At 33.5% G+C, this 27,983-nt stretch overlaps 3 protein-coding genes and 1 non-coding gene across 6 annotated transcripts in view; 2 read left to right on the top strand and 2 right to left on the bottom strand.

The window, feature by feature from the left end:
• Window positions 1–473: 473 nt before the first annotated feature.
• Window positions 474–2,186, bottom strand: LOC123714335 (pneumococcal serine-rich repeat protein-like). The gene is made up of 2 exons (XM_045668556.1): window positions 2,101–2,186; window positions 474–1,930 (listed from the first exon to the last, which is right to left on the bottom strand). Exons 1-2 carry the CDS (start codon window positions 2,168–2,170, stop codon window positions 474–476), a joined length of 1,527 nt encoding a protein of 508 aa, XP_045524512.1. The 5' UTR covers window positions 2,171–2,186.
• Window positions 2,187–5,680: 3,494 nt separating this feature from the next.
• Window positions 5,681–5,760, top strand: Trnal-uag. The gene has a single exon. It is a non-coding gene; the product is annotated as a tRNA-Leu (tRNA).
• Window positions 5,761–6,280: 520 nt separating this feature from the next.
• LOC123714102 (putative nuclease HARBI1) lies at window positions 6,281–8,126 on the top strand. The gene is made up of 4 exons (XM_045668230.1): window positions 6,281–6,628; window positions 6,721–7,002; window positions 7,077–7,473; window positions 7,612–8,126. Exons 1-4 carry the CDS (start codon window positions 6,350–6,352, stop codon window positions 7,716–7,718), a joined length of 1,065 nt encoding a protein of 354 aa, XP_045524186.1. The 5' UTR covers window positions 6,281–6,349; the 3' UTR covers window positions 7,719–8,126.
• The window catches only part of LOC123714103 (syndecan), a 226,714-nt gene continuing 206,850 nt past the window's right edge, over window positions 8,120–27,983 (bottom strand). The window contains exons 2-5 of one of the 3 annotated variants that reach the window (XM_045668231.1): window positions 14,035–14,362; window positions 12,632–12,738; window positions 12,093–12,222; window positions 8,120–11,259 (exon numbers count right to left, since the gene is read on the bottom strand). In XM_045668231.1, the coding sequence (XP_045524187.1) occupies window positions 11,087–11,259; window positions 12,093–12,222; window positions 12,632–12,738; window positions 14,035–14,362 (738 nt within the window). In that variant the 3' untranslated portion in view covers window positions 8,120–11,086. Of the gene's footprint in view, window positions 11,260–12,092; window positions 12,223–12,631; window positions 12,739–13,015; window positions 13,379–14,034; window positions 14,363–27,983 lie in introns of those variants that run through there. The other 2 variants (XM_045668232.1, XM_045668233.1) reach the window with 2 other exon arrangements.

Here is a 27,983-nt window from a genome sequence, read left to right as displayed (position 1 = left end):
CCACAACTATAAATTGAAAATTGTAAGAGCGTTTTTTACCATTGAAATCACGACATTGTGGTTAACCTTGATTTTTTTGGATATCATGTGTTATTTTTTACTGCTACTACTATTTTTTATGCCGGAACTAATGTGTGGTTAAAAATGAGATGAATTTACATTAATATAATATTTAATAATATTATCTGTTGTTAAATTGCAATCTTGGTAAGCAAGTATGACCAATTTTTTTATTTCTATTCATACAATTTAAATAGCTACGTTTCGTGATATGATAGCAGAGAATATACAGGATATCCTGTTCTTAAAATAGACAAATATAAGTAAAAGAAATATTTTAGTAAGAAACCATTTATTCTAAATAAATATTAAATTAATAAGTTATATAAATTAATAAATAGAATGTTGACATTGCAAATACACGAAGACAAGTTTTGTAAGTCGTCTTAATGTCGTTGCTTTAATTTACTAGCTTAAATGGATTGGGCATTAGCTTGAGCTGAGCCATGTCCTGATGTGTTTGCTGAAGAGTTCACTACTCTGTATCCAGCGTATACACCTTGGGTGTTAGCTGATGAGGTGGCGGAACCCTGGCCAGATGTTTGAGCGTTAGCTACAGTGCGAGACCCACCGTAAGGGTTGTAAACGTTTGTTCTCCATGAACCCAAGTTGGCTCCATTGTTGGCAGAAGAAGAAGCAGATCCGAATCCGTTTGTGTTGGCTGTTGACTTTAGGCCTGTTCCGCTGATATCGGCATTAGCGTTTGCGTTACCATAACCGAATCCTTTGGTGTTGGCGGCAGATTTGACGGATCCAAGACCAGTGTTCGCTTCAGAGTTGGCAGTTCCAAAGCCCTGAGTGTTAGCTACGGTTTTAGCTACACCTGCATCATAACCGTATGTCTTCGCTGCAGAGTTGACGTAACCACCGTTAATGTTAGCATTTGCGTTGGCAGAGCCCTGACCAAGAGCGTCAGCGGATGATTGAGCATTTCCATAACCAGCAGTGTTTGTCTGTGCGGTAGATTTAGCTAGGCCGCCGTTTGCTTGGCTTGAAGCTTGGGCTTGGCCGAGGACAGAGGGAGCGACCATCGAGGGGGTACTATAGAGGGTTCCAAAACGCCACGAGATGCCTCTATGCTCAGCGGCTTTTGCAGAAGCAATGGCGTTGTTGATATCTGCGTTTGAGTTTGCTGAACCGAAGCCTTGACTATTTGCGGTGGCAACAGCTGATTCATAGGCATTGTTAACAGTAGAAGAAGCTGAGCCATATCCGCCGTTGGTCTGTGATTGAGCAGAGGTCAAACCGAGTCCTCCCTGAGACCTTGTGTTTGCGGCACCGAATCCCTGAGTTCTGGCAGAGGTGATAGTGTTGCTAAGGCCGTTGTTAGCATTTGCGGATGCTGATCCTTGTCCTCCGTAAATGTTTGCATTTGAGGTTGTTACGCCATAACTACCTGCTCCACGGGTTTGGGCGGAAGACTGAGCTGAACCGGCACCGTCATTACTCACTGTTGAGATTGAAGATTCTGAATCTCCGTTGACGATAGCAGAAGATTCAGCTTTAATTTGTCCTGCAGGTAATTGATATCTCATCTGTGCTGGCAGTTCAAAGTTTTGTTCATACATAATGGCAGCTGGTTGAGGGATTTCGTAATAAAATTTCGGTGCGTTTTGAGCTTCAGCGACAGCTTTGGCTACTCCATATTGAGGAGCCTCTGGACCGTCAAAAACCTCAGCATTTGCTACAGCCTGTCCAGGAGTAGCTTCACCAAAGCCATTTCTTGCAAATTGAGTGTCAGCCGATGAAGCAGTACCATAGGCCTGGAGCACGCCGCCATCAGAGGTAGCTGACCCCGTTGCACGCCCACCATAGCCGTTCGCAAAGGCTTGTCCCACTGAGAACCCTCGTCCATCACGGTATAAGTAACCTGTACCAAATATCAATTTATATGAAAAATTGTTCATAAGTAATTAGCTGATCTACAGTGTTGATACACACATCCTCAGAGTTGAGAGACGTAAGCCAATATTTTATTAGGAATCAATAGACATTACAAATTTTAAAACTATAAAAAAATCGTAAATATATTAAACTCACCGTTTATAAGGGCAGGGCTACATTGAGCCAAAGTGACACAAGCCAGAGCTAGGAGGAACTTTGCTGCCATGGTGTACTTGATCGGAAGCAGATGTCGAGTGGATGTAGAGAGAGCATTTCTCCGCGTTTATATACTAAGAAAGCATCCACCACTCTCGCGCATTCGCCTAACAACTGAACTCGAACTTCACCTAGAAATGTTTCCTTGATCGTAAATTTCGGCTATATGTTACGGTAGATTAATGAGCTAGTTCAATCGAGATTTTAGCCAATGATTATGACAGGTTGACGTTTAAATGCAAGATCGAGGACGCGGTGCAATGACCGCATATTGCGAATAAAATAGACTAGAATATACCTAATTAATTCAGTATACCTTTTTCAGAACAAACCTAAAAATTAATTTTAAAGAGGTTCATATTATAATTTTTTAATGAAGACTGAAAACGTCTACTACGCTAAAGATTACCCATTCTTAATAGGCCGGCAACGCACTCACTACCCCACTGGCATTGAGAGTGTCCATGGGCATTATCACTTAACGCCAAGTGAGCATCTTGCCCTGTTACAAAAAAAAATCCACTTTGTCAATATTTAATTATTTCATAAGTTTTTATTACGATCTTTTATAAAAATAGTTTAATTTATACTATAAATGTTTTTAAACTTGTTATTTCTAATTAATTATGTTTGTGATCGTGTGTGAGTTTTTTGGTTTATACGTTTTATATTGAATACCAGTCTCTATAAAAGCAACTTGTTTACATTATAACACATTTATGTTAAAGGGTTGGCAACACACTCTCGGGCCTCCAGGCAGTGGATTTAAATAGCTGGGTATGTTAGTATGTTATTGAGCTGTATAAATTTACATAGCCGGTGAGCCCGTCTCTGTGTCTCTTGTACTATATACAAATATTTAGAGTAAAATAAACCACAATCATTACACAATTACTTGTACAAACATACATTAATATTATTGTTACCCTTTAAGGGTGTTGGTGTCTGAACGTAAACTAGACCTCAAACCACAAAGGGTTTGACACCATCACTTTAATTGTTAATTTCAATAGTAGCAAGAAAAGATACCAAATCTTTGCGTCAAAGCACAACGAATATTTGGTAAATGCTTAACTGAGCGTTATTGCAAATATTTCTTAGTTATTAACCGTGTGTATAGGTGTTCCGGTGAAGGAAAGATTCTTTTGGGTTGATGATGGCTCAATTTTTCAACGAACGATACGTAGGCGTAGTTTTAAATATTTTTAGCATCGACTCTCACTTGAAATAAGTTGAATAACAAGCCAATAGCCATTTCTTTTTAGATATATTGATAACAGCAAAACGTACTATAATGTTATGTATATATGAAATCATCATTAATATTAATGAAGTTCCTACTACATATTACAGCTGTGTTACATGGGACATAGGGCAATTCTTTGTTATCATTTCTTCGATGGATTCATTTCTCTGCGAAACTAATATTACAATTAATTTATCCGGGAATGGAACTAAAATTTAACGGAATAAATTACATCGCTTGGAAACAGTTCAACAAATATTTAGACTAGCATTTTTGTTCCATAGCTGCTTTTAATATTACAATAAAGTTTCAATTTCATTCAACTTTCACTATCATCATATTGTAAATATAGTTGACATTGACATTTTACAATGTACGAAGCCAATCTAAGTACTTCAAAATGTATGTACAATTACATAGAGTAATGAACAATAGAAAGTTCGAATATGTAGCTCCGCGTGTTCGATATTTCTTATCTTCCTTTTGAACTAATTTTATTTGTAGTAACGTAACTAACTAACGGCATGAAGGTAATGAATATTAAATCTAATTTAATATATTTGCTTCATGTGGCAGAGTACCATTATTGCTGGCAGTATTTCCTGGTGGTGTTCATGAGCTAAAGTTTCATACAAAAGTACCAAGACAGCATCGTTATTACTTTATAGTTCAATTTGTGATAGGCTTAATAAATAACGGAATACGTACGAATGGAAATTGTTCTTTATATCATAACTTTAGATTTAAAATAAATAATTATAAATGAACCCACTGTAATATAATAGTATTTAGTATTAGTAAAAGGGAATTTTTATATATTCCTATTTATAACGAATAAACAAAAAAGTGTGGTAGTAGCCCGATTTAAAGAGTTCTATGCTGCAATATTATCCCTGAGTAAAATAGGTAACGTAAAGTAACTTTTTATACTGTTATCAATAATAATCTACCAAATCGAAAGTATGGTATTTAATCGCAAAGTGATCTCTGAACTGTTGTAATCTATAAAATATGCAAATTGTCAAAACCGTTTGCAATTTATTTGCGATGGCAACTATTAATTATACACGCGGTTGATCGATGAGCGTAATGCGAAACTAGATTTGCCTACTTACCTGTTATTCTTTATTTTCTTTTTCGAAAGTGGTTTTATAACTTTATTAGGGTTAGAGTTATGCAAATACGGTGTAGACAATTACATAGATAGTAAAAAATCAAGTAGATAAAAGTCACACTTTTCAAGGAAATAGTCAAGAGGGCTATTCCCATGAAAAGTGTGACTTAACGTATTGAATTTTGAAATATGGGAGTCACAGTTCGTGTGACGTTAGTGTGGCGCAAACGACCGGGCAAAACAGGGGTTCACCGGAAAGTCAAACTGCTCAACGATACTTGGAAACATCAACTCTGGATTATTCATATTTAAGGGACTAAGTGGGTCTCTCGTAAATAATACAATATATACAAGATATCGTAATTAAACATATTAAATTGTTGCCTTGTTATGTTGACGCTAGTTTCAGGCCCCAGAATATACCTGTGTTGTGGGCGACCAACCCCCTAACACTAAATTTAAGTAAGTAACAACAAACTCATACTGCGGACAAATTCCGAAATCGTACCGAAGTTTTATAACTACATCGCGCCTTCTCATATTTGGTCTCTCACATGAACATGTACTGTTTTATGTTTGAATTAAAAATAAGTATTCTTCGTTTACTCGCGTATATATATATATTTATCAATAAATCAAAATACTTTTATTCAATTTAGATGCGTCTTAGCGCTTGCTTATGAATGTCAAAAACATTCGTGAAATAAAAAGACTACGCCATCTCATTAAATAAGAAGAAAGTATAAAAAAAACATTGGAAGCAGAGAATTAAACTCAACAAAGTGACTTCAATTGTTTATGGTATTACAGTAGCTCTAAAGACAAGTAAGACGCAGTTATAAAGAGGCATTTCACAAAAAAATAATAAATGTCATGTGAATTTCGTAATTCAGCAGCAATAGGACTTCACTCAAGTAAAAGAAACTGAAAGCTAATAATGTTTAGTCTACTGAGACTATACTGACTGGAGTGTATTCAATTTCAAACTATAAACGTGTGTTACGTTCTCTTTAAACTGTTGGAACTAATCTAGTTGTGTCCTTTTTTAATCATTCCATTTATAAACAAGACACAATATCGCCATTTTGACTCTTCGAGTATACTTGAATTGCTAGAATTTAAAAGTATACATGTTGCACTATTTAGCGACCAACATCGTAGGCAGCGTGGCCGAGTGGTCTAAGGCGCTGGTTTTAGGCACCAGTCCGAAAGGGCGTGGGTTCGAATCCCACCGCTGTCAAACTGTTTTGTATTATTTTTTTTAATTTATCAAAACGTAAAATGAATAATGAAAAAATTCCACGAAGCACCACATATTATTCAATTACTTTTATATAGTAATAAATTTATAAGCGAAAAAGTTCTTTATGTTATATATTTTATCCACAAATTGTTGGATATGGTTCATTGATGGTTTTTATAACAGATTGACAGTTACTGTCAATCAATAATCGGTGATATAAAAGATAATTAAAAATTGTTTTAACAGCAAAAAATATCAATTAGTCTACCCAGAGATTTCGGGCTTCTTTTGTGTATGTAACAACGTCATATATAATTTTTCTTTCTATATATTCTGATTTTTGATGTAGAATTATTTGAACATATTTTGTCTTTAAATAAAGAAATTTATTAAAACTAGTCGAAGTTGATTCACAAATATTTTAAACATAATCTTTTATACAACGTTATCAAATGTCATAATTTGACAATAAATTTGACAATACTGCCAGTCATTGCGACTCCTGACATTTGGTAACACTTGTTTGTTTACCTTTTTTCATTATTGCTAAATACTAAATCTGGTAAAGGTCCTTTACCTTGCTGAAATGAGTATTGATGAGTTTTTCACAGACTTCAAACGCGATATTCAAGAAATAAGAGAGTGTAGAAGAAAGACACTGCGAGCAAGAAAAAAATATAAAATGAGGTTCAATCCTCTAAACATGCCAGACGATACTTTCAGACAATACTACAGATTTACTAAGCAGAACATGCTAAAAATTGTTGATTTACTGCGAAATGATCTAGAAGTGGATTTGCGTGGGGGTGGAGTTCCAGTTGAACTGCAAGTGATGGCAGTTATTAGATATTGGGCTCGGCATGGGGTTCGTTAAACGAGTGAATAAACATTATTCGTTAAACGAGAAGGAATATATTGCTATCTAATAAAGACAGTAACAAATTCCATTTATTGCAGATCCAAGAGAACTGTGCTGACGTCCATGGAATAAGTCAGCAAACGTTGTCGCGCTTAGCTCAAAAAGTTTCTATTGCATTATGTTGTAAAAGTTCTCAGTATATTAAAATGCCAGAAAATTCTACTGAGGAATCAACCATTATGCATCAATTTGAGGAAATAAGTGGCATGAAAAACATAACTGGTGTCTTAGATTGTACCCATATAAAGATACAAAAAATAAGTGACAATAATGGTCAATCTTTTATTAACAGTCAGGGACAGTACTCAATTAATACACAAGTATGTACAAAACTTCTTACGTCATGTTAAACTTTTATTTACCATTTCTAAAAGCAAATAGTTTCTATTTCTAGGTTATCTGTGATGCCACTCTCAGAATACGAGATATTGTATGTCGCTGGCGAGGAAGTACTGACGATGCAAGGATATATAATGAAAGCTCAATAAAGAGGCGTTTTGAAGAAAATGAATTTTTTGGAAAACTAATGGGTGATTGTGCATATCCCTGTTCTTTTCATCTACTCACACCAGTTCTGAGACCTATAACTGAAGCAGAAGAAAGATATAATCAAAGTTTCTTTGAAACTCATAATGTTGTTCAACAATGCATGAATGTTTGGAAGGAAAGATTCCGAATTTTACAAGATGTCATTAGAGGCTCATTAAACACAGCCAAAACAACTGTAGTTGCTTGTGCAGTACTACATAATATAGCAATGCAATTAAATGAACCTATTCTTGAAGATACAGGTTTGCAGTTGTTTCATTTATTTTAATACTCATATTAACGTAAATAATCATTGTACAATTGGCTGGGTTGGACTTGAGTTTGTGTCTCAAAATTGTGGTCATAGAATTTTTTAACTTATTCTAAAATTTATTTTGCAGGTCTAATGGAAAGTGAGTTTGCTATGGTTGAAGAACCAAATTTATTTGTTGATGATGTGAATGAGATACACAGAAACCAGTACATAGAGGAGTATTTTAGTACATAAGTAAAAATTATTATCAGCAGGACTCAGTTTTCGGATATACATAATATTTCTTAGGGCAGAAAAAGAGTTATTTATGACTAAATGCAGTTTAGCAGTTAACTTAATATAGTTTAGTAGTTATTTATGTCCCATTGGTATCGCTATATTAAGTTTACACTGTATTCAATTCTTACACTCAAATTTCCGCACTTCAGATATAATAGACAAATACATTAGTGCCTAGTTAATATCCAAGAATCAAAGCCATGCCCACTTGATTGAAAATCACAAACTTTCACTAATCTGCTTTCTGCATATTCATTATGTACTATAATTATAGCATTTTTTATTTGTGGGTGTTGTCTTGTATTATAATTTATGAACTGCTGTATGTTTTGCCAAGGTATAAATTAAACAAAGCCTTTCTTATTGACCTGTATATTTACCTAAGTGTAAAGGAGTGTATTTACAAGGTGGACATCCGTGTTTACCCTACCTTAACTTAGACATTAGTTTAAAGATAAAATTGCTTCTTTTCATTCCATTGCCCTTTTAGTAACAAATTATTGTTAATATATTATCAAATCCATTAAAGACAGAATTGTATAGTACAAAAAAGTCATATTTGATATAGGATACAGTACACAAACTATTTAATTAGTTTAAAATCATATGTAAGGATACATATCATATACATACATCAACCATATAAAGTTGTGATTGAAGCCATAAGCAAAACCACTAAAATTTCGCACACAACAATTTTTCCAGGTGATACAGATCACTTGTATCAATTAATATATGAGAATAGGTACTTTTACACTAAAGATTCAATGTGATTATAATATTAAAACTTTTTTGTCAACTGTACCTAGACTCTGATATTAAATAAAAAGGCATTGAAATAATTACAATATGAAATCAAACAGCTGCCAATTATAATTAGATTATTACTAAAGGTATTCACATCAAAGCTTCTAATATTTTCTAGGAATACAATATAGATCAAATATTTTGTATAGGCCTTGATTATAGGTGATATAAATGTGATGAAGTTTAATTTCTTATGCAATATATTAAACATTATATAGCATGGAAGGCCTATTATTGCCACTATTTTGTCAGACCTACATTTATTCGAATTTGTTTTGTTTTTTTTTGTTCAAATTTGCTATCTCTTGCTATCCAGGTGCTATCTCTTGCCAGTACTTGACAGCTGTCAAATCTTAAGATATTAAACAATTTAGCATGAGCCGATAGCTTTGTTAACTCTAAAGAAAATGTAATATAAATTTTAGTTCAACTTCATTGAAAGGTGAACCTAACATTAACAATTACAATTTTTTTTTATTAAATTATCATGTCAAAATAGAAATACAGTTTTTTTAGGAAATTACAGTTCTACGTAGGTTTGTATATCTTATATGATTTAGGAAATAATTATAATTTATATAATAGGTCAGACAAATTAGTGGTATTCAAGTCCGTGTCGCAAAAGTCTTTTACTGTCACATGTGCCTAAAGAGAACGTTTATTTGATTGATGATTTGGATTTGCTACAGTATACTTTTTGTCATATTGACAACTCTGTTACGACAAACATCATCTTGATGACTAATATGACAATTTTTGTGAATATATAATGTTCTGTTTCCATTCATACTTTGCCGATCTGAGTTTACTTCCATATAAATTTGTAAGACTTTTTAAGCGACGCTTGCACGTGGAGAAAATAGTCCCAGTTTATTATATTATCGTAAATGTCAAGTTGTAAACAAGAGTTATTTGGTGACTGATTTCAACTATTTATAACTTATATTATCCCTATAACAATATACAATTTACATTTACACTATGTGAGCGTAATCCATGCTATTGTGGGAATGTAAGCTTTTACTTGCGACCAATTCTAATTTTTGTTCATTACAGTGTGTTAGTGCTTAATATCAATTATTAATATATTACAGTTTAATATTAGCAATCGCTTAACAATGCCTCTTATAGTAAAATAATAAATTAATTGCCAGAAACTAAAGTAAAATAAAGGACTGGAAGTAAATTAAAAAGGTAGATTTTTTTCCAAATACAATATACGACAAAATTAAAATACGGTTATCATACTTTAATTTATGTTTATCGTAGTTATCTAAGTCATAGACATAACATAGACTATTGAAAGCAATCAGGTCGGTTTGCTTTCCATAGAATATATAAATGTTAATTGTTATTTCCCTAATCTCTATGGCTTAATTTATGATCAATTACTGACACCTGATGATGTGGCTCTTTTATTTATTTAATTAAAAAACATCGCGTTAATGTTTGTAAAAATGTGTGATATTTTGTATATCTATGACTGAGATGAACAATTATGTAAAACGATTACAGAGTAATAACATAGTTAATAGAATAAAAATGGCACAAGTCACAAAAATATTATAAAAAGTAGACTGGCTTGCACAACCTGGTTTAAAAATTATTCAACATACAGATTCAATGTAGAAAATAAGAATTGACAAAATAAAATCAGAATGGTCCTATTTTTACATAGGTATAGTTTAGTAATTTATTTTACTTATCTAAAGGAACATATAAAAAAGAGTAAAAGTATTTTATTTTACGGCAAAACATGATACAAGCATATATCAAAATCGTATATATTAAAAGTGTTATAATATATAATTTTTAATATTAAAAAGAATTTACAATTACTATTATTACGTTTATATGTACCATTGAAAATAATAAATAGGTAGCCATTTATCAAAAGCCCTTATATTTAATATTTGATAAGTTTGTAATTTAATACAAAAGACAATTCATAAGATTTTGAGATAGCTTTAATATAAATCAATTAGCCCTAAATACAGGATATTAGATTCATTATAGATTATAGAACAAACAAGATATGGACGATACCATAGACTATAGTCTATGAAAAACACTACGACACAATATTGGCAAATGTACAATTAAAAAGAAGCGAATGGCACATTCATTTTATACAGAAACTTACAAGATCTCCATTCAAATACAAAATTAGTTACACTCCAAACACTTATTGGTCTCGAAATATGAAGACATTGTAATATCGAGACTATCTTCACGATAGTTTAATATTTGGTCTTAATTGATATAATTTGTATGCAATTTGCATAATTCGATATTTAAACAACATTTTAAATGTACATGATTTGTACAGAGATGTACAATCAGTACAGATGTTGAAATTTTTAGTAAGAACACCGACCACAGAACATATTTAGCCACAGGATAATGTGTAAGGAAAATTATCAGTCATGTCAAAATTTAAAAACGTTAAAACAACGTGCGGCCATCTTGTTATCTGTTAGTTAAAAAATTGGTGGCATAGGATGTTCTGTATCGTCTCACGCATAAAATTCTCGATTGTTGTGACCTTTTCCATACGATGCTGCTGCCGGGCTTCTCTTAGGCTCGTCCAAAGCATATGAACCTTCATCCTTCTTTCTCATTCTATATACTATGAACATTACTACTAGAATCGCGCATAGAAGTCCTACTACGGCTCCACCGATTACGGCTGAAATTTAATAGAATTTGATTAGTTATAAGTAAAGGTAAAGTTCTCACCACACAAAGATAAATTTTAAAATCTTCTAACATTAATTAGCGAGTATTTTGTTAATAGAATAAAGTATCTAAAAGGTACCAAAAATAATTTGAAAAATTGTTTAGGCGTGGGCAGAATATTGCTAATACGGTACGATTCCTGGGTCATCAGGAGTGGCGTAACAATAGGGCCCAGGTCCAAGAGGGCCCATGAGGCCGCGAGCTCAAAAACTTTAAACTTTTATTTCATTGTCAAATATATCCAGGTTTCCTCACGTTTCCTTCACCGAAAAGCTAGCGATTAGATGATGAATGCATTGAGATGTTATGATCTATTGATGAATGCAATACGCATTGGTCTAGCGTGGGGTCTACAAACCATTTCCTTTCGCCTAAGACAGGAGTTATTATTGTGGTATTAGTGGGACATATACAACGTGTACGCTGAAAATCTCCAAATTTATTCAAATGACACTGAGTACAAATCAAAAGAAATTGCCACGGTCTCGGGTGGTATAGTTATGCCACTGGTCATTGGTGTGCTTTAAATAATAGTATATAAGCGAAAGAATGAAATGCTAATTCCTAAGTAATGGAAAACTTAAAGAGAGTGCCTACGTCGGGGCGTAACTCTGATGATTTAGGAAATCGCCACGCTTATAAAACTAAAAAAGCCTGAGTGAGAAATTTACAGCCTTGGTTAGTACACGTATGGAATTGTTTCAAGTAATTGTAATCTCTTCAAGTCAACAACATAGTTGTCTTGATATTGTCCCACACGAACCATATAAATACTATACTCACCAGCTAGTATGCCCGGTTGTGCGAAGAAGCTGGTTGCGCGGTCCTCGTGGGGCGTGTCCATGATCACCACACCGTTGTCCGCCGGCCGCGTCTCTGGCTCTAGGTTTGATCCCGCTTGACTTATTATATCCTGAAATTTAGTGAGAATAAAATTAGATACAGAACTTTAGAATAAAAACCTGGGTTACGGTACTGGGACCGCGATTTTAAGAATTACAATATTCTTGAAAATCTGCAGATTTAACAATGAGGACAATCGGAACTGTACAACCAAATTCAGGCACAAACAAATTTAATTTATATTTTGTGTAGTTCAATGTGTTCTCATAACACAATAATGTACTCAAGAAAAGTTATTATACATTCTTAAATAATATTTTCGGTGTTCCTTTGTTTGTATATTAACCACACCACAATTTCAGTTTGAATAATGTTCAAAACCCAATTTCCACCTCATCCATACAAATGATCCCCGATAAACAGGATAATTAAGTTATGTCATTAAACATTCACTTAGAGACTATAACTAATCCACTTACGGTTTCTCCAGACAAGTTGATGTCTCCAGAGATATCCGGGCGCGAGGGCTGATCCTCCCCCGCGCCGCGCGGTTCTTGTTCGCTCGGGTTACTTGACAATATCCTCGCTGAAATCGTATTAATTATTATTTGTCACAGCCCTACGCTATCCAGATCCATATCCGTTGAACCAAAATTAAAGAGCATACGATTGAAATATTTAAAAATATGTTTGAAGGGGATTCATTATGTAAACATTAAAAGCGTTCGATGACGAAGACTCGAAGATTATGCCAATTAAAGCAACAGATGGATCTAAGAAGGTGAAGATAAACATGCGAAATTTTAATGTTATGATTGATTTTTAAAAACGAGTGAATACATGCTCGAATGATCGAAACTTACCAAAATCCTTAAGAAAGTACAGGGTATGGATAAAAAGATTTTATAGGTACAACAAATACGTCCTGCAAGGTCAACAGTCAAGAGGAAACTGACGGGTTTTATCCGTGATAATAAGGGACTTATGAAAACTACGACTCAAAGCTGAATCACAAGGGTAATTAAAATTAATTAATTTATAAATGCAAAAACTCTTGACATATACAGGCTTATATGGATATACTTATCTACTAATCTATGATAAACTAGGTAACGTGAAATCATCTTAAAGTTTTATTGCAAAGTTACATCGTGTGGTCAAGGCGGTCTTCTATCAAGTTAGGTTTTAGTTCAAATAATAAAGTAGTACCTTTTATTATTTGTAATATCTTTACTTTTATTCATATTTAGAAGTTACTACTTGAAATTATTCAAACTAATTAGTTCAATTCCAGTGACCACAAAGATGATATCACATTAGCACGAATCCTAAGCGTTGATAGCATTCATATATTTGCATTAGATAAAAAATATATTGAATTGTATCCATTTTTTGTCAAGTCTTAGCGGTATTAATATTATTCAGAAAAATATGCCATCAACTGAACTAGTATAATATTAATCTGATCCTGGGATCAGATAGTTCTCATTAATCCAGAATGTTTTTATTATCTCCACTTACTAGGAAGTGTTTGGTTGAAGTAAGGACTATATCTTATCTATAATAATTCCTGTTCTAAGAAAAACACTTTTTGACCAGATTGAAGCGTGGTCACGATGACGCACGCTGAAAAGCACGCGAAACGTCGGAAAAAATGTAAAATGTAGAATTATGTAAATAATTACAAGTTTTTAATAATAATACATCGATTCAAGCCGTTCAAAAAGTTTATTTCTTAATGTGTAACAGCTATGTTAACAAGAGACAATACTATAATTCCTATTCTATATTATTTATGAGTGAACAAAAGAGGTCCCAACGCTCAAGATCCGCCAAATAATAGAAAAACGCAACAGAACCGGCATGCACGGCCTCTACTCACGACTAAATACATCGATGGGCTGCACTACAGGTGGGGTTAGAGGCTCTGATTCGTCCGGACTGGACGGATTCGTATGGAATATAGTGGGTATCGGAGCCTCCGTGGTTCGTGTGTAGTCTTCGTCATCCTCAGGCGCGTCTGGGACGTCACCTGAGCCGCGGCTGTCTTCGTCGTCGGGGCCAGGGCCGGGCCCGTAACCGGATCCAGAGCTCTCGTCGATCTCTACGCCCGAGCCGTCATCGTCAATGAAGAGATCCTTGTCGGAGGCGAGAGGACCGTCGTGCTGTATGTGGAGTGTCTCCGTCGGCTGGACACCGGCGGCACCGTCCTGGAATTGAGACATGCGTGTTATTGGCTAATAGAATACAATGGTTTTATTAAACATTAAACGCTTATTAAGAATAAATAGTTATTAATTAGTATAATAAACAATGAAATCGTTTTCATTTGTAGCCTAGAAGGTTCTAGAAGGTTTTAAGTGATAAAACGTACCTACTAACCCTGATTATATTTACCTGTAAATTCTATAAAAGAATTCGATTACGATGTTGTACAATCTTGTAGGCTTTTATGATACGTGAATTAATTAGCTATTACCTAACATAATGTTGAACAACAAAGACAAACAATCTAATATCGCTTATGAGCAAGTTGAAATAATTTTAATAGGTCATACAGTATTGATTTAGACTTAAGTATAAGAAAGAAAAACTCGGAAAATAGCGCAGTAAAAAGAACTACTAGAACCTCATTACGCCGCAGCCATGAATCTTAATTGCAGCAGGATGCGTACAAATGCACACAATCTATAGACGCGACCTACTTCCTGAATGTTCACAAATCTTCGCATATATATTAAAAACTATGAATAATGTTATAATATGTTATTATATCTATGACTAATGACGTGGTGACCACAAAACAGGCAAACAAACAATGTTTGGGTACAATGAATAACAGCGTATACAATTTTCAAATTTATATTAAAACACTGTACTCACCTGTACTTACGCACTAATAATATAAATTGTATGAATATTAGGCCTGATTGTTTGTTACCAAACTCGGGCAGTGCTTCATTTGGTTAGCCAAGTTGTACAGTGAGGGCGAAAGATCGATAGTTGTGGGTGTGGTGAGGGGAGGGGGAGAGATCCCGAAGGCTGTCCATAGATGCCGGGATAGAGGCTTCATAGGAGCAAGTTTCAAAGAGTCGTCGTAGGAGGGCGCTGGTTGAAATTTATCAAGTTATTGTTTATTTAAAAGAAATTGATCTATCTATATCACCAATTTTCATCGAACCTCGAGGAAAAAAACATCGATCGGCTGACGACATCGTAAAGGTTTCTGGGGAGAAATGGATGGATCAGATCAAAATGGAAAGTTCAGTCCGTTTACCCAAAAACATGAAGTGATGGATTTCCAAAACCCAACTGATTTCTATTATTTTATAAAATATTCATTATACTTTATATAATCTCAGACTGTATTGGCAGAGTACTTTTAACGTGCCACTCCAAGTGCATATCCAAGGTTGTAGGTTGGAACTCCGTGACCAATAGTTTTTCTGTGTGCATATTTTAACATATGCTCATACGGTGAAGGAAAACGTGAAGAAATCGGCATGCTTTAGTCCTAGAAATATAATTATAACTGCAACGAAGCATTATAATTATAATACTTAAAGTCATTGAAATATTTGTTAACAGGTAAAACTAACAGAACATCATTTAATCTTAGTTAAGCTCGGTTTAACTGTGATTACTGAAATTTATTGCAACGCACAGCGCTTGGTAATGAGAAAATATAATTTATCGACCGGAAATAAAAATATTGTTTTAACAAAACGATTTTACGATAAAGATTGCGAAAGATTTAGCGCTAACAATGACTCTCGTATCCTTGTGGATTTTAACATAAACGATATGCTAAGATAAGTTAAGTCAAAAATCGTTTATTCATATAGGTAACACACTGTACTTATGAAAGTAAAAAAATAAGAAATATAATATAATAATTAAATGTACCTAATTTTATATTTACTGCCAGTTCTGAAATCGAGGGCGTAGAACGGAAGAGAAGAACTGATAATAAACTCTCCGCCATTCTTTTTAGCCTATGAGAATAAGAAATTAGCGCAAATGCCTCCCGTGTGTCAAAAACCTAATATATTTTTAGGTTTTGGCATAGGTTAGGTTCTAACCTAAACCTAGAACTCTAGTTCTAATATACCACAGTCAAATAACTTTCACGCTAAAGAACGTAGCCAAAAGAGGTATTGAACACATTTTTTTATACACGTGTCTTTACTAAGACACCATGGAACATTACGATCTAGCCCAACTTAAGACAAATAAGTAATTTAAGTCTAACGTAATTTACTAAAAAGGATTTTTTACAAGGAAATGTCCAATAATACTACTTACAGTCTCTGTTAAAGGAAAAACACTCTGTTCTTGTGTTCTATTTTTTCACTCACTGTTTAGCACTTAATACTAACGTGCACTTACTATTCACTAGTTCAAATAATTTTGTGCTTTTCAGTCTTCTCACTAAGTTCGTGGTGTCAAGGAGTTGAATGCAGTTGAGTATTGAACACATGATAACAAGCACTTCATTACACGATTCCCTCACTAAAGTACTCGCTGGTTTTCTAGTCTGAGCTAAGCCGGGGTTCAAGCTACACAGAAGTCGCCCTACCTCGCTGTATTGTAATATGTAATATGTTATAATAGAGCTGCGCTGTTCAAGTATATTTGGAGCAACACAAGATCGTTAAAATTTATGTCCTGTAGAAATTACACAAATTTTATAGAAAATTAATTAATGAAAGTATCAAAATCGAATAGACCTGACGAAAATACATTAAAAGTTTTTGTTTAGGACACTGTATATTTCTGGGTGATTATGAGTAGAGAATGATATTTTTATATCGACATGTTAAGCCCGTCACTAGAACGCACCGGAAATGAGGGTGGGTTTATTAACGCGTTACCTGTGTCACTTTTAACCCCTTCGCTTTACGGTTCAGAGTTAGGATAATTTAAACTGTAAAAAAGTTACTTAATAAGCATTGTTCGCTTAGTGGCTTGAAACTCTCATACCTGAGGATCCTTAGATCATAGACTCAAACCCCGGTTGGGCACCGATTTATATTTCAGTCTATGTGCGTAACACTCTCTTGTAAGGTAAAGGATAACATGATAAACTGACATGCCGTGTTAGAAAAACAAATGAACACGAAACAGATACAGAAATATGAGTAGAGATAAAAGGTTAAAGCGCCACTGGTTTTTTTCTCACGAAAAATATCACACGTGCTCGTACGATGGAGCCTGAGGTTTGAACCAAAATTCGACGAGAGTCTGGCACAGAAGGTTGATCACCTAGTCTGTTAAATTAAACTATGCAATAACCGAGACCCGTTTATGGGAGGTCTGTGCTGGTTTATTAGGCAACAGATGAGCTTAGACCATTTTTTTATTTATATTTAGCCTTATATCAGAAATACAAAGTACATATATACATTTATGGTTATTGTTTTTCTTAATCTACGATAAACAATTCTGTGTGCTTACGGGAAAAGGTATCCCTTATTGTCGTCCATTTTTCTTTAAACCTTACCAATCTCGTCCTGGTCTTTCCAGACATATCCATAATCTATTGGCTTACCTTTTAAATAGCTTATCTGTTTATTTTATAGCCTCGTGATTGCCATAGTGTTACAATTCTGCTCCTCTTATGGTATGTCCAGCCCATTTCCATTTTAGTTGCTTTGTTTTATATGTAACGTCATCAAACCCTGTTTTATATATTAAATTCTTTTTACTTGTTTTGTTAATTCTTATTTTGTTTATTATCTTCTTTCCATGGCTCTCTGGATTATGCTTAATCTTTTACATTCTGCTTTGGTTAGTGCCCGTGTTTGGAAGCCGTATGTAAGAATTGTAAGGATGCGTTTGACTATTTTTCATAATATCTTTTAGGGACCAATATCTCTTCCATGCATTTCCAATTCTTCTGTCTATTTCCTTTGTTGAATCTATTGCGTTCTCATCTATTTTATTACTTTAGCTAAGATTATAAATAATATTTAATTCGGACCATAGTAATTCTCATTACATAAGTCCAACATACCTTTTATAAAGTATTAGTATAAGCTTCTGTAAGTAGCTAACAATGGCCACCTGCAGTGGATTTATGCGCGCAAACGTTCGCTTATTAAATCATGTTTTACATTGTAAAATATATAGGAGCAAGCGTTTTCCCACATTGAGATTAAGCACGTTGATATTAAAGTTTTGTTGACGATAAAACTATAAAGAATGTTTCGATCATTATGTTTAAATGTATTATTATTATTGTGTAAGATGTTAGACAGGTATAAATTTAACAACGATTTTTCTAGTAGATAATTAGAATCTAGATAATTTGTTTTAATAATAATGCAATAGTTTTTAATTCAGTTAATTATTTGGATTTAAAAATTCTAAGTTTTTATAACCCGCCAAAATGAAGTCAAAATGGCGCTGCATAAGTCCTTATAATGTAAACAAACGTTAAGTTAATTATCATTTCAGACGTATTATTTACTAGCATGCTACGTTATCGTCGTGTTATGTAACTGACGTATAACGGAGTTTTTGATAAGTTAATGATGAATTATTTTACTGAATAATGCTTTTTAAAATGTTTTATACAGATAAAATAATATAATAATAATATACTTTTTAAGTCGGCCGCGAAAACCCTTTATTGATAAAAACCGAATCACTAAGGGCGATAGTTAATTATTATTATAAACTTCCATCTACGTAGATCTACATAAATACATATTTATGATCGCCATGGCATATGTGTTTTACCGAGTGTAATTTAAAAGTTGTTACATGTAAAAACTAATTTAGTTTAATTGCGCCGTTAGTAAAATACTCATCTGTCTTTTCATCACAGCATAAACACAATTTGACAGAAAGACAAGAAACATTACTACAGTTTACATATAAGGCTATACTTATAAAATATTACATACTTGACACATTACACACTTATAAATTTTGAGTAACGATAGACAGTGTTGAGGAAGAGACCAAAACTTGAACAAAGCTCTTTGAAATCTTTAAATATGCGATGAATTTAAGAGGGTTCAAGGCTGTTTAAAACGCAAAATTTAATGGAATTCTGTTGTTGGATATTAAGAGAATAGCTACACTGGTTAGGCCTACATGTCTTCAAAGTAAACATAAAACAATAGTGTAAGAAAACTCTAACGGCACGTCCAGCAAGCAGCACTTAAAACATGTTTGTGAGGATTACCCAGCATTAGCTGCTAGAACATTTCTTTGTATCTATTTCTATGAAATCTCGCTGTCGGCCTTCACAGATCAGCTCGGGATGTTTTGGCAAGCGCTGCCGGAAATTGGCATTTTCCCACGACTATTGCAAGGGCGTCTCCTGCGTAGCTCGGACTTAGACTTGGCTAAACGGAAGCTCACTGGTATGAACGCGGTTTTTAACTTGAGTGTGACTTGACTTTGCCGCACCTTTTCGTCATTAGCTAACGTGATGGGATTCGTTAAAATGTGTGCAGTGTCTCCAATGGCCCCTGTCGGAAAGGGGGCCGCTGGAAGGTAGATACGATGGCTTTTATAATAAAAGGTTCTACCCTATTCGCGCTCAATCCACATGAGAGCGAATGATGTTGCCATTGTAAAAAAATATATAATTTATGGAACAGAGGAAATACTTGTAAATTAGCCTTTCAATACACATAGTACATTGTAAATAAGGTAGGAAATGTAAGAAATATGATAACTAAACTAAGACAGAAATAATATATATTCGACTTATCCGTCGCCGCCTAAATTTTAGGATTTCTTTTAATAAGCTTGTAAGGTATATTTTACATATTCCATGACGAGCTGGAGAAATATATCGTATATTATTGATAGGTGTCTCAAATAATGGAGGGTTGGACGGCCGAACGTGAAATTATAGGCGAGCTGTTGGCTTGGACCTGTAAGAGCAAAAGCAGTGAGATTAAATAGAGTGGCGGAGAGTTTCTTGCCCGCTCTACGCCCTTGACTTGACGAACTGGTAGTAAATAGTAGTGAATAAGTGTACTTGTTTACCTATATGAATAAAGTTATATTGAGTGTTGGCCTAGTGATTTCAACTCCCATCACTGAGGTCGAAGGTTTAAACACCGGCTGTATTGTGCCTGCCACTAGCTCGTGAATACGATGATCACAGAATATCTATGTATATATCTGAACAGCTATACATATAGAAATTTGAGGCCCAGCCCTAAATTGTAGAGCCACTAATTTTGTTTGCCCGCTGAAGGGTATTTTTATTGTTCTGTGCGAACATTTAGATATATTAGGTGATAGTAAAGGTTTATTTGGTAAAAAAAATATGTACAAAAACCAATAATAGCACTAAACATATAGCCAAAGATGAAATACATACATATTTACAATTTACAAAAAGGTTCAAACATTAACAAAATAGGAAAAAAATCAATACCTAAGATATACCCAATCAGCTCTGCCAGCTGTGAAGCCGCAACTTCTAAGCCTAAATAGAACCAATCTCAAAACAATAAATAGGGACAATTACGGGCCAATGTCTCCTTAATATCTTTTTGTCCTAGGCGCGACAGACAGCCCCTTGTGCAGAGGCTGTTTCAGCGCAGAGGAATCAGTCACCCACGTAGTCCTGGAATGCGAGGCTGTGGCTAATCACACACAAATCACGCTCAAAAATCCTCGGAACAGTGAGGTAGCTCCGCGAAGCCTGTGAAGTGCCCGGAAGACTTCTGTGCTTCTGGAAGGAAGGCTAAATAAAGACTTAACGCACAACGGACCAATTACGAATCTAAGTGCGGAAAATGAGTCCAACCTACCTACCTACCGAAACGGCTCCAATATGACAATCTTTCCTACAAGTTCAATTTTAGTAAACCCAGAGCTGATGCAATGCTCAACGAATATCTATACAGCGAAGAAATGCTGCCAGCGTTTAAGTTAACTGGGCCCAAACCTTTGAATTTGTTTTAATTCTCTTTTTATTTACTTTTATTATTACTTTGAAGGTTAAAAGATTGTAAATACTGTATATTTGAATAAAGGTTTATTTAGTAATATCTAATTCGGCTTCGTTATGTGATCTTTTAAAAGTGAGGTTATGTACGTGAAGGTTTGTATGTGGGATATGCTAATGATGCAGGAATTTTGCGCTATGGATATTTTAACGATATTCCGCAATGGCTTAAACAAGTCAAGGCTTAAATATTAGTCGTTTTATGACTGGGCTATGCGATTAAAACTGAGTTTTTTGCATAGTTACTGTTGATTTACCTTTCAAAAGTCTTTCTTTTGATTCCTAACTTTATTGTTGTCCTGTTTTGAATTACCGTATCAAAGTTAAAGAAATTCAAAGCATATTTATTACGATCGTAAAGCTATGCACGAAATCGTTTTCTTTTAAATCATGGAAGTTAACTCTTCTGATTTGTTGGCGGCAATCGTTCGAGCCAGGACCGGATTTTGTAACTTTATATTAAATAGCAAAAATATTTTTATATTAATTAATTTGAATGAAACGGAAACCCAATAGAGAACGATGTTTTTGCTATTCAAGATTCTTTTTTATGGGTTAGGTAGTAGTAAACTTTTATTATCACACATTCCTTTTTGTAATAATGTTTGTATGTTTTTTATCGGCGTAGGAAAAAAAAGTGCCTTCACATTTTTCGGTTTCGCGCCATCTTTTTCTTGTCCCTAGCATGGTTGATTCGAAGAGATTCAAAGCCATTAATAACAAAAATATATAATAACAATGATAGTAATAAATCTATTCAAATTAATGAAATTCTGTAATAATCTTAGCAGTAAAAAGGTAAAATTAAATAATTGTATTATTTGTATTCATGAAAACAAAAAGATAGCGCGTAACCGAAAAATGTGACGGTACTTTTTTTCCAACGCCAATAAGTTTATTTATTACAATTATTATTTTTATTACAAAATTTCTATAATTGAACAGTAACTAACTAGTTACTGTTCAATTATAGAAATTTTGTAATCATCTTAGTAGTATCTATATTCATATCTATGAGATAATTATATTATTTGTATTCATATCATCATTATATGATAATAAGGCTATAAAGAAGTTTCACTTCTTACGTGTGTTAATGTACACGCACACATTTTTATCATCATAATGTACTACATAAGATTTATTGAAATCCCGGAAATGATGGAACAGATTATATTTAATTAATTTGGCAATGCAGTTGCAAGTAGTTGAATTTAACCGTTTAATAAGTGATAAAACTTTACAATGTTTTTTGTATAATTTTATTTTGAAACTATTAAATTGTAAAGATACCATAGAAAAAAACTTGTGAGGGTATAAAGAAATCAATCAAAGTAATTAAGAATAACATAAATTTAGACTATAGCTGTTATTGTAGACATTTTTTGTTCATGGTATTATATTCCTCGATAAGGAATACAGAGAATTTTTAATGACAATCAATTAACTGGAGAATTATAAATGTAATAAATTCGTCCCTGTGTGAACTCAAGGCAGTATGCAGAAAGTTTTCGCTGTGGTTTATGTATTTCGAGCCAAAAGAATTGTTCACGTTTATGTAAAATGGCTACTTACTTTATAAGGAAGATTTGTAAAAAGTCGTTTAAGAGTTAAAAAGAGATATTTTGTTGTAATGTGTTTTGTTTGAATCGAAGTATTATTCCTAAAGGCTTTCTCTGTTATTTCAATTCAGAATTAAGAGATTCTTCCAAGTCAGTGCACATCTGAAATCACCCATTAAAATATTTTTGCTATATTAGTACTAGTTAAGTCACATAGATGGCGCTAAATTAAGATATACATTTTGGGTTTTACTATAAGTTATTTTAACGCCTGAAACTTTTATTTTACTAAATCATATAATATTTTTTTCCAACATACATATATACAGTATTTACAATATTCTTAACCTACATAGTAATAATTAAAAAAGTATGATTTGAAAATTAAAACAATCTTTTAAAGTTTGGTCTATGTGCTGTATCTTTAACGCTGGCAGCATTTCCGCACTGTATTGCGATACTTATTCGTTGAGCGAGGAAAGCACAAGCCAACTCCAATGTATAATGAGCGCCTGTGCATTTGAAAAACCACACGGCCCAACAGTCTCTATTCACGGAACAAAATACTACGACCAATACTTTTACTTATATTTTAAGTCAGTCAAATAAAACTCAGACTAAATTATTAAAGGAAGTAAAACTAAGTAGGCCAAATGTTGCATCCGTTTTCCGACTACTATCTTCATGTTCCTTGTACACGGAGTAAATAAATTAATCAACACTTAATACAAATCTTGAATTCATGCCAGTTTCTCATAAGATGGCCCCATAGGAACTCTTTGATTTTGTTTTTAATAAATGGCTTTGCGGAGTTTCTATATGCATGTTGACGCATTTTGAAGTTTTATTCTTTATTTAAAAAATATGCAAAATATCCTTTTAAACACCAGATAAAGGCTTAATAACACCAGATATGGAACAGTATGAAATACGATTGCTGCTGACGTAATGTTTTATAGGCTCGCTGTACTTGATTTATGATTTAAAGATGAAGTCATAAATCACAACCCCGCCCCTAATGTTCCTAAAATTTGAGAAAAATGAAGAGATTTTCGTTTGTTTTGCGAACAATTCACAAGGCTTGGCATGAATGGAAACAAAATTATTTCGGTTTCCAAGATTGAGTAGTCAATCAAATTTACAAATTCTTCATATGGTGCAGTCCTCAAGAGAATGCTCGCTGGAGAGCAAGTTGATGAAACTGATGGAGAGGTGATGGTTCACTCCAACTGAAGCGCCTTTTATGGGTAAAGATAAATCGTACTATAAATATGGCACCGAAAAATGGTATAACCGCTATAACCGTTGTATCTCTCTCGAATTCATCTATGTATATTGAAAAATAAAATTCTATAAAATAAATTTATAGGTATAGAACCTACGAACTTTTCAGCCCTGGCATTCCGTAAATCCAAGTCCAGGCACAGATGACCTACCAGTCTATATGATCAAAGAAATACCTGCAATCTGAGCTCACCTATATAGAGTTCCGAATTACTAAATACACTTGCACCAAAAATACTACAATAGTTTCAGATTTCTGCATCTCTTTCCTAATCATTTGTTTTTTCTAATAGGCAAGTAGGTGATTAAACTTCTGTGCCTGACACACGCCGTCGAGTTTTTGGGTCAAATGCATGTCGGTTTCCTCACGATGAGTCGCTGGTATTACGAAAACTGCTCGGAAGAATTTAATCAGTCAATAATATTGGACGAATTCATTGAATTCCCTTACAAAAAGCTTTCGTAGTCATTTTATTTCTGAAAATAGTTTTGTGTTGTCATCTATTTTGATTAGATCTCTGACCTAATTTAAAGATAAATCGTTGGTAAAATTCCGTAATTCTTAAAATTTAAAAACCTGTTTTTAACTACAGTCAATCGTCTGTTTCATTCGAATTTTATTACAATGTGAGGAAAAAAGACAATTAGACAAATTTATTTTTGAAGTGAAACTTCGTTGGAAAAAAAATTACCGTCACATTTTAGGGTTAAGCGTCACATTTTTCCGTTACGTACCATCTGTTTCACGTTAGCCATAACGATAACAATGATAGTAATAATTCTATTACAATTCATGAATTTCTGTAATAATAAGGTAAAATGAAATAATTGTATTATTTGTATTAATGTCTACGATAATAAAAGCCTTTTGTTAAACTTTATCTAATGTAACTTTACTTAACCAATTTCTGTAAAGTTGCATATAGTAGATCATTTTTTAAATAAGGTCATAAAGAAGTTTCACTTACGCATTAACACTAGTACACGCACACATTTTTCATGAATAAGAGGCCTATACATCAATTAGTTTTTTTAGTAAGCTAAGTATTTATTACGAATATGGATGAACTTTTAAATAATTGAGCTGTGTTTATAAAATGTTTTAATATTTTAACGGTTGTTTATTTGGTTCGACGAATTCATGTAGGTTCGAATTTACTTTGTTTGTTGAAGAATTTTCTACGAAATTGAGAGAGCAGTTTGAAATGTGCATCACGTTAATCTCTGGATCTACTGAGTCGATTTTGAAAATTCCTTTACCAATAGTAAGCCACCTTATATGTGAGTCAAAGGTTATATATTAACCCGATATTGAATAACTTTTTCGTCAAAAAAGTCAGTGATAGCAAATGTCTAACTTTTATATTATATAACTTAAAACTGAACAATTTATTGTGGTTAACCATTATCTAGGATTATTCATCTAGAAGGTTTAGGTATATAATTAAGGTTTCTCATTTCAATGTACAGAGTCACGGGCTATGCGTAGCAAAAAAAATAATAACTATTTTCATGTGTACTTTTTTATTGTCTCTTTAACTGTTTACATGATTGCTCTGATTTGTTTCATTAGTTTTGTCCAACTAATTTTATATCATATGTAGTGTTGCAGTTCTATATGTCTATAAGTTTTTCTTTTTCACAGTGGTTGCCTGGACGAGATCGCTCGAAAGTGATAAGTCCGCCAGTGTTTAACTATTTTAATTCTACTATTTTCAGTATTACTGCAACGAAGTGTAAATAAATAGCTAAGCGGCTACGACATATAATACCCGATTAGTTAACACAATATTTAAGATAACGATATATGCTGATATAGATCAAATATTTTAACAAAGTTTTATAAACGATATTATCAAATATATATTTTTTTCCCCCAACAATTGAGTTTATTGAATGAGAATTGAAATAAAAGCAATTTAGAAAGTAGGTTGAACGTTATCATTGCAATGATAACAGGAGGATCTTGGTTTTAATTTCCCTAGTCTTCAGAGACCGGAATAAATTATTTTCCCTGGCACAGTATTAAAAACGTTAGTATTAATAAATTCGCAATTATATTTAATAATGTAGTGAAACAAACGATTTCGATGAGAGATAGATTTACGTGTACTATTGTCTTTTATTAACATAACTTTACACATTTAAAGAAAACACTTTTATAACGGATTGAAGCTATGTATTAGTCAGCGTGCGTGGTCACGGTGACTGAAGACAAAAGGTGTTGAATGTCAAAAAGTATCAAAGCTGTAGAGAAAGTTGTAGTATCTGTATTCAACTCCGGGGAAATAAATACGCTGTAAAGCACGCGAAACGTCGGGACAAATTATGTAAATTAATTATAAGTTTACTTTTATTAATACATAGTTTGAATCCGTTAAAAAGTGTTTTCTTTAGACATACGTGGTTAATTAGAGATCTTGTCTTATTCGTTATATATATATTAGTTAGGCGCAAAGGCGATGAGAACTCGGAGAAACTTATGCTAACACAGAGGGCAAAACGCGTGGACTGATCAAGTGAAAGACCCATCGTCCTCAAAACTGTGCACAGCAATAAGGCAGCCTTCCTTCAGGGAGTCAGAAACCGGTGGAAACAGATTGTGCGAACCAGATGTTTCCTTACTGACCACGCCGCTCAGACATTAGCTACTGAATGAAGACAGAGAGAAGTTCGTTATTAGATAGATACTAGATGTATTGAGAGAGCTATATTATAATTGCAAACCTATATTGGATGCGCTGTATGTTCTATTAGTAATAATTATTGTTCTATTTTCAAATTTTCTAAGGGTGTTCCCCAAGTAACTGATTTGCCGATTAATAAATCTGAGGATGATAATATTTTTATAACGAGATCGTCCCATTATGGTTTATTCCATACTGCCACTGCTAAAGATTTTCTTATACCTTAACATGTTCATTTCACAAATCACAGTTATGAAAAGTAAGCGTAGTGTTAGGCGTTTCTTAAACCGATTTAAACTGGCAAATCTATCACTGTGACGTCCCAAGGGTTATTATTTTATGTTCCCCTTGAAAATGACCCATTTATAAATACTGTATTGAAAACGTTCTTCATTTTAAATTAAAATTTTCAGCTTGTTTGTATTAATAATCATAGGTTTTATACAATTCTTGAAAATAGTTTGAAATTTGTAATTCTTTGAGTAGGTAGGTATCGTTTGAATGACCTATGAAATTGTATTGACCGAATACCGTAGAGATACTTCTAGAAGGTTCTCTTATGAAAGGGGTTTCACTGAATACACCCCTAGAAAATACTCTTAGAACGTTTCTCAACGTTGGTCCTATGCTATGTCCTATGGATTCGAAGTTTTTTATTATATTTTGAAAATTTACGTACCTAGTGTGTTTCGTTTACTACTTCCTAGTGAATTTTGCCTAAAACCGAAAATCTAAGTTATTTAAGTGAACAATGCACAAATATTAAAAGTTGTGTATGTTACATATCAAAAGACATTTTAGACAGGCTGTTTTGGAAACACTGCTCTAGAAGGTCATGGGTTTACTGAATACCCTCCAAGAAGAATCTTCTCGAAGGTGCCCTATGAAATGTTTGGTTTGAAGGTTTAAGCTACGAATATTTTAATGCCCTCATGTAATTAACGCAATACAATTAGTTGGGTCTGCATCAATCATGATCGATCATTCCAATGCTATCGATTTACTTAGATAACTATTGACCTAATTCAGCAAGGCATCATTAGTGATTCCGTGTTCGCGTGCTCTACGAACTATGAGTAATGTTTTCGTAAGAAAAATTCTGGGAGTTCTCCAAAATAATAATATAAGGATTGAAGCATTTTAATACTGTTTATTTGAAACCACGTATTGTTTAATTATTTGGCCAAGTATGTTAGTTTTTTCTTTGTTAGCTAAGCCAGTATTGTTGGAAATAGGAATTAATAAAAAAATATTGTTTCGCCGCGATACTAACCTTCTATATAAGTGATACTCTATGGGAGATGACTGTCAATCA

The sequence above is a fragment of the Pieris brassicae genome, chromosome 9, assembly GCF_905147105.1.
Source record: "Pieris brassicae chromosome 9, ilPieBrab1.1, whole genome shotgun sequence".
NCBI lineage: Eukaryota > Metazoa > Arthropoda > Insecta > Lepidoptera > Pieridae > Pieris > Pieris brassicae.
Note: the sequence above shows the minus strand (reverse complement) of the source record. Positions and strands in the feature narration are given on the sequence as shown.